Source organism: Hyla sarda, chromosome 9 (assembly GCF_029499605.1).
Source record: "Hyla sarda isolate aHylSar1 chromosome 9, aHylSar1.hap1, whole genome shotgun sequence".
Classification (NCBI taxonomy): Eukaryota; Metazoa; Chordata; class Amphibia; order Anura; family Hylidae; genus Hyla; species Hyla sarda.
In genome coordinates, this window is record NC_079197.1 from 156817178 (window position 1) to 156833048 (window position 15871).

The 15871-nt window shown below is 42.8% G+C and overlaps 2 protein-coding genes across 4 annotated transcripts in view; one reads left to right on the forward strand and one right to left on the reverse strand.

Annotated features, from left to right (window-relative positions):
• Nucleotides 1–4016, reverse strand: part of LOC130291793 (F-box only protein 27-like) — a 29042-nt gene extending 25026 nt beyond the window's left edge. For both annotated transcript variants that reach the window (XM_056541066.1, XM_056541064.1), the window contains exon 1: nucleotides 3946–4016. In XM_056541066.1, coding sequence (XP_056397041.1) covers nucleotides 3946–3993 — 48 coding nt within the window. In that variant the 5' untranslated portion in view covers nucleotides 3994–4016. The remainder of the gene's footprint in view (nucleotides 1–3945) is intronic.
• ACP7 (acid phosphatase 7, tartrate resistant (putative)) overlaps nucleotides 1–15871 on the forward strand; it is a 43948-nt gene that overhangs the window by 3019 nt on the left and 25058 nt on the right. The window contains exons 3-7 of one of the 2 annotated variants that reach the window (XM_056541062.1): nucleotides 3052–3156; nucleotides 8792–8995; nucleotides 10603–10785; nucleotides 11474–11499; nucleotides 11594–11691. In XM_056541062.1, coding sequence (XP_056397037.1) covers nucleotides 3057–3156; nucleotides 8792–8995; nucleotides 10603–10785; nucleotides 11474–11499; nucleotides 11594–11691 — 611 coding nt within the window. In that variant the 5' untranslated portion in view covers nucleotides 3052–3056. The remainder of the gene's footprint in view (nucleotides 1–3051; nucleotides 3157–8791; nucleotides 8996–10602; nucleotides 10786–11473; nucleotides 11500–11593; nucleotides 11692–15871) is intronic. The other variant, XM_056541063.1, reaches the window with a different exon arrangement.

The window sequence follows — 15871 nt, forward strand, 5'->3', positions numbered from 1 at the left end:
TCCCCCCTTATCAACCCTTGTGCTACTTCATTCCTCCCTTATCACCCCCTGTGCCACTTCATTCCCCCCTTATCACCCCCTGTTCCACTTCATTCCCCCCTTATCAACCCTTGTGCTACTTCATTCCCAACTTATAACCCCCTGTGCCACATAATTCCCCCTTATCACCCCCTTTGCCACTTCATTCCCCTTTTACACCCACTGTGCCACTTCATTCTCCCCATTGATCCCACACTGTTCCCCCTCTGTGATGTGGCCACTTATGACCAGCGGCGGCTGCTGACACACCTGGGAACTGCTGCAATACACTAATATATCGTGGGACCCAGTTTGAAAACCACTGCCATGGATGCAGCCCCAAAGACCCATGGGGGGCAGTTCATGGTTACCCATTTCCTTGGGTCCCATAAACATATTCACAAGCCCAACAATCAGATCAGAACTAATTCTAAGTTATTACAATGGTCATGTCAAGTATATCTCCTACAAGGAAGGATAAGGGGGTTGTGGTGAGTTGCCATTTGAATTTTTGCTTAGAGACCCTTTTCTAAAGTGTATTATGTTATATGGAAGTGGGTGACCATTGACCAGCCATCTTGGTTTGTGAGTAAATGGTGCAGGCTGCAAAGTCCTTACCGAATGTTTATGGAGATATCTATAGGAGATACACAGGGATGTAAATGCATGTGTGGTGCCTTGTGTTAGGACCAATTATGATGCTAAACACTGAGGGGAGAGTTTATTGTTTCTTTCTTACTTCTGGTCTATGTTGTGTTTTTTTTGTTTTATTTGTGCAATGCTTCTTTTGCATTTTTTTTGCTGGTCTGGTTAGACACTTTTGAATGCAGTGGTCGCTAATTTATCAGTTATGAATAATTAAAAAGTGAAAATAAACGTTAAAATAAACCACAGCTGTAGACCACCCTAGAAACCTGCTTTACAACCTGAGAAAGGGTGTTGTGAAGTAATTGTGGTGAGCCACGGGGTGTGAGGTGTAAGTGGCAGATGGTGTTGCCCAGGAGTAGACGTCAGGGTGTGGTTTGCCTATGTTCGTGACGCCAGGGCGTGATTTGCCAATGTAACCACCCAAATCCTAGGTTAGGCAGGGGCAATAAAGAGTCCAAGGCCAGATTAAGGGTAACGGTAGCTTTTACTGAGGTTAGACAGGTGGTACAGTCTATACAGTTCAGCCAGTATCCCAGAGAGATGACCAGTGACACAGAGAGACCTTGCAGTAGGTAGACTGAATATAATGCAGGCCACGGTGACTAGACAGTAGACTTGACTTGACTGACTTGATGACTGACAATTAGATGGCTTACTTATGATTGACAGGTGGCTGCAGACTTTAGGCTTGAGGCCTCCAATGCTCCGGACACACACCGAGACAACTGCACTGGACCTCAGCAGGAAAAGAGATGAAAGAGAGAGATTGCAGCCCCTCCCTATCTTATATAGGGGGGCTGTGCAAGGAGCCCATAGGTCACCTGGGAGGTCACTGGGTTCTCTGGGTAACAATCATATAACTTAAAGATGTGACTTAAACATAATCATGTGACTAACAACAGAGGTCCTTTACTCATTATGTGAAAACCCTTTATGGGACACCTATATACACAGGGGGAGACATTACAGGAGAGCCCCGGGGACAGACAGGGACTCAACCTGACAGGACAGAAGGACCATATCCCGCACTGGGACACCACATCATTTTGTTAGTTTTGACAGACCAACACATTATTTATCACACATCGGGACAATATATAATGAATTATGCACACTTCCGCCAAAAAACAAGCAACAAAAGTGACTTAAATAATTATATCCAAAACAACTTAAAGGGGTAGTCCCGTGGAAATTTTTTTTTTAAAATCAACTGGTGCCAGAAAGTTAAACAGAATTGAAAATCACTTCTATAAAAAAAAAAAATCTTAATCCTTCCAGTACTTTTTAGGGGCTGTATACTAAAGAGAAATCCAAAAAAGAAATGCATTTCCTCTTCTGTCACGACCACAGTGCTCTCTGCTGACCTCTGCTGTCCATTTTAGGAACTGTCCAGAGCAGGAGAAAATCCCCATAGCAAACATATGCTGCTCTGGACAGTTCCTAAAATGGACAGCAGAGGTCAACTGTTTAACTTTCTGGCACCAGTTGATTTAAAAAAAAAAAAACTTTTCCACAGGAGTACCCCTTTAAGCAGGGCTCAAGTCCTGCAGGAACGCGTGGGAAACTGAGTTTCTGCACTTTTTCCACAGCAGGCACACCGTTCCCATTAGCAGGAGTCTTTCCTAGTAATCTTCTCCTTAATTACTAGGAAAAATGATTTCTGTTAGTCACTGTTTAGTTCTGCAGGACGACTTCCCCTAACCCCACAACACTAACCACTTCTGCGTTGTCATGATTCCTCTGTATGGCCCAGATAGTGACATGAACCCAGGTGCAGATGGAAACTGATAATACGGCAGCTTCAATAGTAACTGTTACATGGTCTGTGTGCCGCCTGCTACAACATTCTCATCCCATGCTCTTGTTATTGCTATAGTTGTCGTACCACTGGGCCCATTCACACAATGTCATTTCTGGTGCAGCAGCCTCCCATTGTTTTTAATAGGAATCTTCTGCATTGTCCACATGGTGGAATTTCCACCATAGAAAAATTCTGCAGCGTAAATTCCAATTCCGGACTCTGCCGAACATGTACATTCTTATAGTGGAATCTGCTTGGATATGTAATACCGCCTTTAGAGGCGGAGCATGCCGAGCAGTCCCAGCACCGCTGTCTGAATAGGCCCTAAGACTGGGTTTAGATTGAGGAATATTCAGACGGAGATTCCCCCCGGCAATGACTGAATCGGCGCTAGGCCTGCACTTACATTGTTTAATTCAAAAATGATTTGTACACCAAAACAATGCTGCTGATGCCGAAAATAGGCCGGTCCACTAACCCCACGCAGTCAGTGATAGGAAACATTATATGGTTTTTCTGACCTAAAGCCCAATATTGAAGTGTTTGTTTTTTCTCTTATTGTATTAATTTGAAACTTTTATCAGGCAGGATGTGGACGACTACTCTACCCCTGTGTGTGGTCCTCATGTCTGTAAACAGCGCCACCATCAGTCAGTACCAACCCGAGCAGGTACACATCTCATATACAGGTAAGCAGAAACCATAAAGTGGATACTAAGGCCTCATTCACACTACGTAATTTCTGTGCAGGTTTTCTTAGAGGAAATTCAGCACTGATTCCACTTGCAGCAGGCTCCCATTTATCTCAATGTGATTCTACTGCTCAGTTCACACTATGAAAGTTCCATGGCGGAACTTCTGACATGGCATTGGGATTGAGTGTGTTCAGATCCCGAAACCGCGCTATAGTAAATCAGATGGCGGTTACTGTCTATGGCAGATTGCCATGGACATTAAAGGAGTAGTCCAGTCCTGAAAAACCTATCCCCTATCCTATGTTTCAGATCGCCGGGGGTCCGTATGCTGGGGCCCCCCGCGATCTCCTGTACGGGGCCCCGGCAGCCTGCGGGAAGGGGGCGCGTTGACCACCGCACAAAGCGGCGGCCGACACCCCCCCTCAATACAACGCTATGGCAGAGCCGGAGATTGCCAAAGGCAGCGCTCTCACTCTGCCATAGAGTTGTATTGAGGGGGTGTGTGGGCCGTCGCTTCGTGCGGGGGTCAACACGCCCCCGGCTACCGGGGCCCCACACAGGAGATCGCCAGGGCCCCCAGGGGTCGGACCCCCTGCGATCTGAAACTTATCCCCTATCCTTAGGATAGGGGATAAGTTTTTCAGGACTGGACTACTCCTTTAAGCGCCAATTCCTGAGGAGGCTGCTGTAAGCGAAATTTCCATAGTATGGACGTGGCCTTATCCTTACATTACTGGCCTCTAGCTGGAACTATTGGTTTTTAGTATCTGGTATTACAAAAACCTTATTAATATTTTCTGGACACGGGGGAGACTTGCCCATAGCAACCATTCAGATTCCAGCTTTCATTTTCAATAAAAGGCCTTTGAAAAATGAAAGCTGGAATCTGATTGGTTGCTATGGGCAACTGGTCTACTGTTCCTCTAAGCAAGGATTGATAAATCTCCCCCCAGGTAAGTGGTCTTCAAAGTGTGGATCTCCAGCTGTTGCAAAACTACAACTCCCAAAATGCCCGGACTGCCTTCGGCAGTCCGGGCATTTTGGGAGTTGTAGTTTTGCAACAGCTGGAGGCCCCCAGGTTTGAAAACACTGCTCTATCCAAACTGTATGATCACAGGGTGTCTGACCACAAGGACCCCCGTGAGAACAGGATTTCTTAAAGAGGTTCTCCGGTGAAAACCTTTTTTCTTTTAAATCAACTGGTGGCAGAAAGTTAAACATATTTGTAAATGACTTCTATAAAAAAAATCTTAATCCTTCCAGTACTTATTAGCCGCTGAATGCTACAGAGGAAATTCCTTTCTTTTTGGAACACTGATGACATCACGAGCACAGTGCTCTCTGCTGACATCTCTGTCCATTTTAGCAATCATGCATAGGAGATGTATGCTAAGGGTTCAAATCCCACTAAGGACAACAATATATAAAGCGTTATTATTATTATTATTATTATAATAACGTCAGCAGTGAGAACTGTGCTTGTGATGTCATCAGAGAGCATTCCAAAAAGAAAAGAATTTCCTCTGTAGAATTCAGCAGCTAATAAGTACAGGAAGGATTAAGATTATTTAATAGAAGTAATTTACAAATATGTTTAACTTTCTGCCACCAGTTTCTGCCACCGGAGTACCCCTTTAACCTCTTAAGGACCCATGACGTATGCATACGTCATGGGTCCCGGTCCTGCGATATAACGCGGGGTCACACGGTGACCCCGCATCATATCGCGGCGGGCCCGGCGTCATAGTGAAGCCGGGACCCGCCTCTAATAGTGCGCGGCACTGATCGCTGTGCCGCGCGCTATTAACCCTTTAGCCGCGCGCTCAAAGCTGAGCCGCGCGGCTAAAAACGAAAGTAAAAGTGCCCGGCTAGCTCAGGGAGCTGTTCGGGATCGCCGCGGTATAATCGCGGCATCCCGAACAGCTGTAGCACAGGAGGAGGTCTTCTTACCTTCTCCTGTGCTGTCCGATCGCCGAATGAATGCTTCAAGCCTGAGATCCAGGCTTGAGCATTCAATCGCCGAAAACACTGATTGATCCATTCCTATGGAGATGGATCAATCAGTGTAAAAGATCAGTAAATGCAATGTTATAGCCCCCTATAGGAGCTATAATATTGCATAAGAAAAGTGTAAAAAAATCATTAACCCTTTCAATTATCCCTTCCCCTAATAAAAGTTTAAATCACCCGGCATTTCCAAAAATAAAAAAAAACATTATGTAAATAATAATAAAAATAAACATATGTGGTATCGCTGCGTGCGGAAATGTCCGAATTATAAAAATATACCGCTTTTTAAACCGCTCGTTCAATGGCGTACGCGCAAAAAAATTCCAAAGTCCAAAATAGCGCATTTTTGATCACTTTTTATACCACAAAAAAGTGAATAAAAAGTGATCAAAAAGTCTGATCAGAACAAAAATGGTACCGCTAAAAACTTCAGATGACGGCGCAAAAAATGAGTCCTCAAAGCGCCCTGAACACAGAAAAATAAAAAAGTTATAGGGGTCAAAAGATGACCATTTTAAACGTATTAATTTTCCTGCATATATTCATGATTTTTTTCGGAAGTGATACAAATTCAAACCTATACAAGTAGGGTATCATTTTAACCATATAGACCTACAGAATAATGATAAGGTGTCATAATGTACTGCGTAAAAACAGAAGCCCCAAAAAATTACAAAATAGTGTTTTTTCATCAATTTTGTCGCACATTGATTTTTTTCCCCGTTTCACCGTAGATTTTTGGGTAAAATGACTAATGTCATTACAAAGTAGAATTAGTGACGCAAAAATTAAGCCATTATATATAATTTTAGGTGAAAATTTTTAAGAGTTATGATTTTTTTAAAGTTAAGGAGGAAAAATTGAAAATGAAAAAACGGAAAAAGCCCAGGTCCTTAAGGGGTTAAGTGCACACAGTGGAAATTTCGCCTAAATTTATTGCCCATTAACTTTAATGGGATTCCACACTGTCATTTACACTACCGAATTTCTGCATGCAGAATTAAACTGGGGAAATTCTGTTTTCCGCGGTCTAGAAAAATAAAAGTCTGGTCTTATATTTTTCCGGACTTCAGCTGCGGAATCCCATTGAAGCCAATGCGGCTGACTTTCTGCCGAATTTGTACGCAATTCGCATGGAATACATACAGAATGCATGCAGATGCCGCGCAGAACCCGCACAAGCTACCATTGTTCAATTAAATAATCTCTAAAAAAAAGAATCTCTTTGTAGCCGCTCTTGCCAAGGAACATGGATTCTGATCAGTCCAAATTCCTGAATAGAAAATGGGACTAAGGCAAGTCCTCTCTACCAAAGTCCACTCAATATGTTCTTGCTTCTTCTTCTCTGTAGTCCTTTCCATTTATTATTTATTTATTTTATTTATTATTATTATTTATATTATATTTATAGTATTTATATTATTTATTTATAATCTAAAATGGGCACTGTCATTAAAATTAATTTTTGCAATTGCACTCCTTATGGTAAATAAAAAATCTTTCTAATGTACTTTGTTTTAAAAAAAAAAAAGAATTTTGTTATGGTTTATTTGTGTTTAACCCCTTAACGACGAAGGACGTAAATGTACGTCCTGGTGAGGTGGTACTTAACCCACCAAGACGTACATTTACGTCCTAAGCATAACCACGGGCATCGGAGCGAAGTCCGGATCATGCGCGGCAGGTCCCCGCTGTTGATCGCAGCCAGGGATCCGCCGGTAATCGCGGACACCCGCGATCGCACGGATGTCTGCCATTATCCCCTCAGATGCAGTGATCAATACAGATCACGGCATCTGCAGCATTGCGGTCACTTAAATGGATGATTTGATCGCCTGCAGCGCTGCCGCGGCGATCCGATCATCCAGCACGGCAGATGGAGGTCCCCTCACCTGGCTCCACTGCCTTCCCGCAGACCAGAGCAGAAGATGACCGATAACTCTGATCAGTGCTGTGTCCTATACATAGCACTGAACAGGATTACCAATCGAATGATTGCTATAAATAGTCCCCTATGGGGACTATTAAAGTGTAAAAATAAAAGTAAAAAAAGTAAAAAAATAAAGTGAAAAAATGTGAAAAACCCCCAAAATTTCACCCCCAAAAAGTGTAAAAATTTTTTTTTATATACATATTTGGTATCGCCGCGTGCGTAAATATCTGAACTATTAAAATTAAATGTTAATGATACCGTACGGTGAACGGCGTGAATGTAAAAAAAAAAAAAGTCCAAAATAGCTGCTTTTTTTTTATAACATTTTATTCCAAAAAAACTAAAAATGTATTAAAAGTTTTATATAAGCAACTATGGTATCAATAAAAAAGTACAGATCACGGCGCAAAAAATGAGCCCTCATACTGCCGCTTATACTGAAAAATGAAAAAGTTATGGGTGTTCAAAATAGGGGGATTTTAAACGTACTAATTTGGTTAAAAAGTTTGTGATTTTTTTTAAGCGCAACAGTAATAGAAAAGTATGTAAGAATGGGTATCATTTTAATCGTATTGACCCAAAGAATAAATAACACACATCATTTTTACTGTTAATTGTACGGCGTGAAAACGAAATCTTCCAAAATTAGCAAAATTGCGGTATTCTTTTTAATTTCCCCACACAAATAGTATTTTTTTGGTTGCACCATACATTTTATGGTAAAGTGAGTGATGTCATTACAACGGACAACTGGTCACGCAAAAAACAAGCCCTCATACTAGTCTGTGGATGAAAATATTAAAGAGTTATGATTTTTTGAAGGCGAGGAGGAAAAATCGAAAACGTAAAAATAAAATTGTCTGCGTCATTAAGGCCCAAATGGGCTGCGTCCTTAAGGGGTTAAAAAAGCTGCCACTAGGTGTCTCCCTACTTGTCCAGAGCACATTTCCCCCCATCTCTTGCACAGACTTTGGACTCCTGATGGCCTGGCAGAAGTCCAAAAGCAGGAAATGCAGTCTGGAGTGCTGAGGAGGGGAGAGGGGGGATGTAGATGCAGCCTTATCCAATCATAGCTCATCTCACACTGAACTGCTCTGGGCTGTGTGTAGCAGAGTGAGGGAGGAAGTTCTCCCCTGTATGGCTTCAGATGACTCCTCTTCCCAGTCTGCGAATCTGACTGAGACTGAGCAGAAAATACAGAGCAATATCAAGGTAGAAAAATAAAAAATAAAAATAAAGGCAGAAGGTGGTTTACCATTAAAGGGATACTCCGGCCCCAAGACATCTTATCCCCTATCCAAAGGATAGGGGATAAGATGTCTGATCGTGGGGGTCCCGCTGGGGCTCTGAGTGTTATGCTTCCCGACCACGGGGAAGGAGTATCATGTCGTCACAACTCCACCCCCGTGTGACGTCGCGGAGTCTTGACGTCATGATACTCCGTCCCCGTGGTCGGGAGGCATAACACTGAGAGCCTCCAGCACTTCCTGCAGTGCTTACAGGTGGGTGCTGCATGCTAGATTGCGGGGTCCCCAGCGGCGGGAACCCCGCGATCAGACATCTTATCCTTGGGGCCGGAGTACCCCTTTAAGGGGGCAGAGAACTGGGAGGATTATAAAATGGTAGTCTTTAACATTTAGGAAAATGATAAAAACTTTTTCAATCTATATATTTTTTTTCAATCAGGTAATCCGGCAACTATGACTGTGACATGGACCACCTTCAGCTGGACCCCATCTGTAGTAGAGTTCAGTCCTCTGCCCGGGCCTCCTTCCTTCAATCTAACCGCTTATGGCACTTCTAACCTCTTCGTAGATGGAGGACCAAAACAGAGGAAACTGTTCATCCATCGGGTTACTCTGGAGAACCTGAAACCTGGTCAGAGATATGGTAAGACTCTCTAAGTATAGAGATTTTCTTCTCTTCAATGGAATCTTAAATAAGTCCAATCCTATAAGTCTAGTGCCCAAAATGTCACATATAATGTTGAAGAACCAAGGCTGCAGAAGTCCCAGCTCTATCTGTATATTGCTGCTGCTCTCTCTATGGGATCAGTATATATATATATATATATATATATAGTAGGTATACATATACCATCCAGCTCTATCTGTATTCTGTTCCTGCTATTTCTATGGGATCAGGATATATACAGTATACACCTCTCTTAAGGCTGTGTTCACACATTGCATTTCTTGCTGCAGTATTTCTGTCATGATTTTACCAATTTAAAGGGGTATTCTAGGTGTGTATATATATATATATATATATATATATGTATATATATATATATGTATATATATATATATATATATATATATATATATATATATATATATATACATATATATTTTAAAAAGCTCAAAAGCCCCCACATTCCCTGGAAATGTTCCCTGTAAGTGATCCTGCCTGATATGCATGGCTCCTGTTGCCTCTGTTGTTTTTTCTAGCTCCATTGGCATTCTTCTCTTCCCCTACCTACATCTCCAGCAATCATTGCAGCTATGCTCTGCCAGCCCCCACCCTCCTGCTCTGAGCAGCAGAGATATTCAGTGTCTAATTGGCTAAGGCTGCACACACCTCCCTGTTCTAAGCACTAAAATAAGCATGACTTATCAGGGCAGAAACCACATGGTCTGAGTCTCTAAGGAGGGGGCTGCTTTCAGAGAGGGATTTGGACAGAGACAGAGTGGATGGCTGGATGATGTCATTCCCTCACTTCATTCATGTAAGTGACAACCAAAGAGGGGAAACTGCTTTATATAACTAATGAATGATATTTAGACAAATTAATAGGTTGGTGAGAGGGAAAGTATGGGCTATGGGTTGAGTTCCCCGGAGTACACCTTTAAAAAAATGACAGCACAAACAGTGGAAATGTAGTAAACTTGTGTAGAAAATGCAGTAAAAATTTAACATGTATATATAGTTCAAGGACCTAAAATTTTCCTAAAACCCTTCAATTGTGATTATAGGTCAAATGACTCTTCTAAAAAGCGCACTTTGAATAAAAATAAGCATCAAAACTGCACATAGTGGGAACTGAACCCAACCCACTTATGAGTCTAATGAGGTCACCTTGGGGACCTCTAGCACCAGCAGCTTTATTAGTTGACCAGGTGCAGTGCTTAAATTCCACCCCTTTTCTCTGCAAAGTCAGGGGATTCATGGGAAATGTAAGCAGCATTATCAAGTCATTTCAGCAATAGATTTTAATCCAATGTGGAGTCTTTTTCATGCCTGCCACATTGGCTAAAACAGGTTAGCACAAGACATACACAAGAACCTCTACATTATTCTAGTAGCCTATGCTGCACTATATAAGCAATTTGTTTCCCAGAGTGCTTCTTTAAATGATAGAACTAAGCTGTAAACATTACAGACTTACAAATGATTGCTAAAAAAAAACACAAATCTGGACAGGGTCTGCGCCTTCTCTTACACATATCAGTGTTGTACGTGCTACTCTCTCATGTTCACAATTCTTTGTCCCTCAGTTTATCACTGCGGCAGCTCTCTTGGTTGGAGCCCCGAGTTCTACTTCCGTGCCCTGCAGGTTGGCTCATCATGGGGCCCGCGCTTGGCCGTGTATGGAGACATGGGAAACGACAATGCTCAGTCCTTGTCAAGGCTCCAGAAGGAAACCCAGATGGAAATGTATGATGCCATACTTCATGTTGGTGAGTCCTGGAGCATCAAGGTCTACAGTGGAGCTACTTAACAGAAGTTATTAGGGACGTACATAAATATTCCCTATATAATGCTGTTACAGAATTGCCCACTTTAGATGTCATCCAAAAAATGCACTCAGACCCCATTGAAGTCAATGTAAACTGCTGCGGACAATTTGCCACGGACTTCCCGCCCTGGTTCAATCTCGCATTCAAATCTGCCTGTGTGAACGGACCCTAAGGGTACGTTCACTTGTACGCAGATTTGATGCACAGGATTTTCTGCGTCAGATTTCAACATAAACTGAATGACTGAGCTTCTAATCTGCAGTTACAAATCCTGCGCATCAAATCTGCACAGGATCCTGTATGTGTGAACGTACCCTAAGGCTCCTTTCACACTGCTGTCGTTACCCGTCACTAACAGGTCCGTCAGGCTCTATTTTTTATTTGGCCGAAAACGGACCTGTTACCTGTCGGGTTCCAACTGGTGCAGACAGGTCCCGATGGACCCGTTATTTTTTAGCAGTGAGTAGTGGGATAAAAATTACTGCAAGTACAAATTTTTCTCCCGCTATTCGCGATCCTAAAATAACGGGCTTCACACTGCCGGGGTGTACAATAAAATATTGGGGGAATGAGCATGGTCTGCAGGTCTGTCGCTTACAATTCTCTCTTTTGTTTCTGTTTCTTTCAGGCGACTTTGCTTATGATATGGATGAGGTAATTTACCTTTATGATTGGAAACCATTGCCATAGGGGATGATGTGTCAGTTTCATACAGTAAAGTAAAATCCTCCCCTTCCTTTTCTTACAGGATGACGCTCAAATAGGCGATGAGTTTATGCGTCAGATTGAGTCGGTGGCAGCTTATGTCCCCTACATGACGTGTCCCGGAAACCACGAAGAGGCATAGTAAGTTTTAACACTTTGATTTGTTTTTGTTTAGTTTTAAAATTCTTTTTTTTTTTTTATTGAAGTACAAGATGTACAACAAAACATGTAGCTATAGACTATGTCAGACACAAATAGAGCGGACCGTTTTTAATGGCGCAAGAAGGGGCACACATTACCAACAAAAATAACATTACATCAAAAACCCCATTCCTTCCCATGGGCAGCAAAGTGAGAATTTATTCTTAAAAAAAACATTGAGCAGTCAAGTCCTCCGGTTAACAAAAGTTAATGACCCTCGTAGTTGAGCAAAATACCAATGTATCTTCGAATGGCCTAAAGTGTTTGCTGTATCTGCAGACAAGTACCATGTAGTGTAGCCGAACAGAGTCACAAGTTCTTTGACTTTGATGCGACAAGAAATCACAAATAAAGGTTTTCTACTTTTTTTTCTTTAGGATATTGGTCTGTGCAGCTCACACTGGCAGTGGGGTTGGGGATGGGAGGGGGGGGGGACAAAATACTGAGGTTAACTGTAAACCACACTACCCTGTGTGAAAAACAAATTGTGCAAATACAAAAGGAAAAGAGTATACAGTCCTGTAAGATAAAGGGGGGGGATATTCAAAGAATTTAGTGCCACTTTTTTTGCTTAAAGGACATGTCCGGCGCACACTTTTCTCATTTTATCCCGTCCGGGCTGCAAAATAAAAGAAAACGCACTCTCTTACCTGCCAACGAGCCCCCGGAGCTCCGGTACAGTCCGGTACAGGTGTTCGGTCCCCGGGCTGTATTCTTCTTACTTCCTGTTAGCCCGGCACGTCACACGGAGCTTCAGCCTATCACCGGCCACAGCGATGTCCCGCCTCGGCTGGTGATAGGCTGAAGCTCCGTGTGACATGCCGGGCTAACAGTAAGAAGAATACAGCCCGGGGACCGAACACCCGTACCGGAGTGTACCGGAGCTCCGGGGGCTCGTTGGCAGGTAAGAGAAAGTTTGTTTTCTTTTATTTTGCAGCCCGGACGGCATAAAATGAGAAAAGTGCGCGCCGGACATGTCCTTTAAACTGTGCCAAAATTGCTTAAAATGTGGCGCACACTATTAGCGCCACATATTCAGATATTTAGCACCTGATTTAGCGCCCTGTTAGCCAGTTTTTTTAAAGGGGTGTGGTTAGGGTGTGGTTAGGCTTTTTGTGCTATTAGCACCCTATTTTCAGAGGTTTAGCACCACTTTCGGATGCACAAAGTGTTGCAGCTAATACCAAGAATAATTCCTGGTGTTCAATGGTTTGCTATTTGTGCTATTTGCCCCAAATTTTCAAAAGACCAAACACACTTCTAAAAATGAGGCGCAGTTAACACTGTTTGAGACGCTAAATAAAGAGCACTAATAACACAAGTCTTTGAATATTCCCTCCATAGTCTTCAGTTAGCTAGGAACATGTAATGTCTAAGGGAATGTTTAGGCTGGCTTCACACTGTGGACTTTCTGGGCAGAATTTCTGTTGAAGATCGAGCCAGCGGCACTAGGACCGTGCGGACTACATTGCCATCCCCATAGATGGCAATGCATTTCTGAGCAGATCTCCCAAAAGATCCACCCAGAAATGCATTGCAGTCTATGGGGGCAGCAATGTAGTCTGCTCGGTCCTAGCGTCACCGGCTCGATCTCCGGCAGAAATTCTGTAGTGTGAACCCAGCCTTAGGCTAGGTTCACACTGCAGAATCTCCGGGCGGATAATTTCCGCCCGGAGATTCCGAGTACGGCCAGCATCGGCACTAGGACCGCGCGGACACTGCAGTCTCCAATGTGTTCTGCGAGTATTTCCGCCTGAAGAATGAGCAACGCCATTCTTCAGGCGGAAATTTCCCAGCGGATTTTCCGTTCACAAATTCCACTTCACAAATTCTGAAGTGTGAATTTGTGAACGGAAACCCATTCACTTCTGCCTGCAAATTCCGTAGTGTGAACCTAGCCTAACACTAAGGAATTCAAGAGGAATTTACTCTAGTAATTCCGCTGGCTTTTTCTGCTTTAATTTATTCATCAAGTCATTTTCAATTAACTTTTCACACTGGGGAATTTCTGCTTGCAGAATTCTGACACTGAATTCTGTTCTGTCTGAAGATAGAACATGTCCATTTTTCAGGCGGAAATTTCCAAGCAGTTTTTCCGTTCAAATTCCGCTTCACAAATTCCGAAGTGTGAATTTGTGAAGCAAAACCCATTCACTATACAATACATTTTAGTAAGCGGAATTTCTGCCTGCAATTTCAAAGCGGAATTGCAGGCAAAAATTCCATAGTGTGAACCTAGTCTAAAAGTCCATTGAAGTCAATGGGATTTTTTTTTTTCCTGAAGAAATCCATTTCGTGCGGAATTCACGCGGAATCCAGAAAAGCAGAATTGAATAGCCTCCTCTTCATTTCCGCATGGAAACCACGCATGAATTCCACGCAAATTCTGCGCAAATTACCCACGATGGATAAAATGACAGTCAACAATTTCCTGACCAAAATTATTCCTCGTAAATTCCTCTTGAATTCCCCAATGTGAACGCACCCTAAGGGTAGTGTGGTGACTAAAGGATGGCATGTCTGTTGTGGGGTATTGTGACTGTGATCAGAGTTTGTGACGCCAGGAATGTTAACCACCACACTTTCAAGGATGAAGTGGTTGCTGTTGCCAAGTACCGAGTAAGAAATACCACAAATGCCAGGTTAGGCAAACCACTTGTAACTTTACTTCAGGTATCGTAAACAGGTGAAAACAGGTACAGTTCAGTTAAGTGCGATTTACACTTTGGGACTTTAGTCCTCCTCGACTTAACCCCTTAAGGACCAAGGACGTACCGGTACGTCCTTGGTCCTGCTCTTCCGATATAACGCGGGGTTACACAGTAACCCCGTGTCATATCATGGCGGGCCCGGCGTCATAGTGAAGCCGGGACCCGCCTCTAATAGCGCGCAGCGCCGATCGCGGCGCCGCGCGATATTAACCCTTTAGCCGCGCGCTCAAAGCTGAGCCGCGCGGCTAAAAGTGAAAGTGAAAGTTACCGGCTAGCTCAGTCGGGCTGTTCGGGATAGCCGCGGCTAATCGCGGCATCCCGAACAGCTGACAGGACAGCGGGAGGGCCCCTTCCTGCCTCCTCGCTGTCCGATCGCCGAATGACTGCTCAGTGCCTGAGATCCAGGCCTGAGCAGTCATGCGGCAGAATCGTTGATCACTGGTTTCTTTTGAGAAACCAGTGATCAATGATGAAGATCAGTGTGTGCAGTGTTATAGGTCCCTATGGGATAACAATGATCAGTATAAGGGATCAGTGTGTGCAGTGTTCTAGGTCCCTATGGGATAACAATGATCAGTATAAGAGATCAGTGTGTGCAGTGTTATAGGTCCCTATGGGACCTATAACACTGCAAAAAAAAAGTTTTAAAAAAAGTGAATAAACATCATTTAACCCCTTCCCTATTAAAAGTTTGAATCACCCCCCTTTTCCAATAAAAAAAAAACACAGTGTAAATAAAAATAAACATATGTGGTATCACCGCGTGCGGAAATGTCCGAATTATAAAAATATATCATTAATTAAACCGCTCGGTCAATGGCGTGCGCGCAAAAAAATTCCAAAGTCCAAAATAGTGCATTTTTGGTAACTTTTTATATCATTTAAAAATGAATAAAAAGTGATCAATAAGTCCTATCAATGCAAAAATGGTACCGTTAAAAACTTCAGATCACGGCGCAAAAAATGAGCCCTCATACCGCCCCATACATGGAAAAATAAAAAAGTTATAGGGGTCAGAAGATGACAATTTTAAACGTATTAATTTTCCTGCATGTAGTTATGATTTTTTCCAGAAGTCCGACAAAATCAAACCTATATAAGTAGGGGATCATTTTAATCGTATGGACCTACAGAATACATATCAGGTGTCATTTTTACCGAAAAATGTACTACGTAGAAACGGAAGCCCCCAAAAGTTACAAAACAGCGTCTTTTTTTCAATTTTGTCGCACAATGATTTTTTTTCCCGCTTCACCATAGATTTTTGGGCAAAATGATTGACGTCATTACAAAGTAGAATTGGTGGCGCAAAAAATAAGCCATCATATGGATTTTTAGGTGTAAATTTGAAAGAGTTATGATTTTTTAAAGGCAAGGAGCAAAAAACGAAAATGCAAAAACGGAAAAAC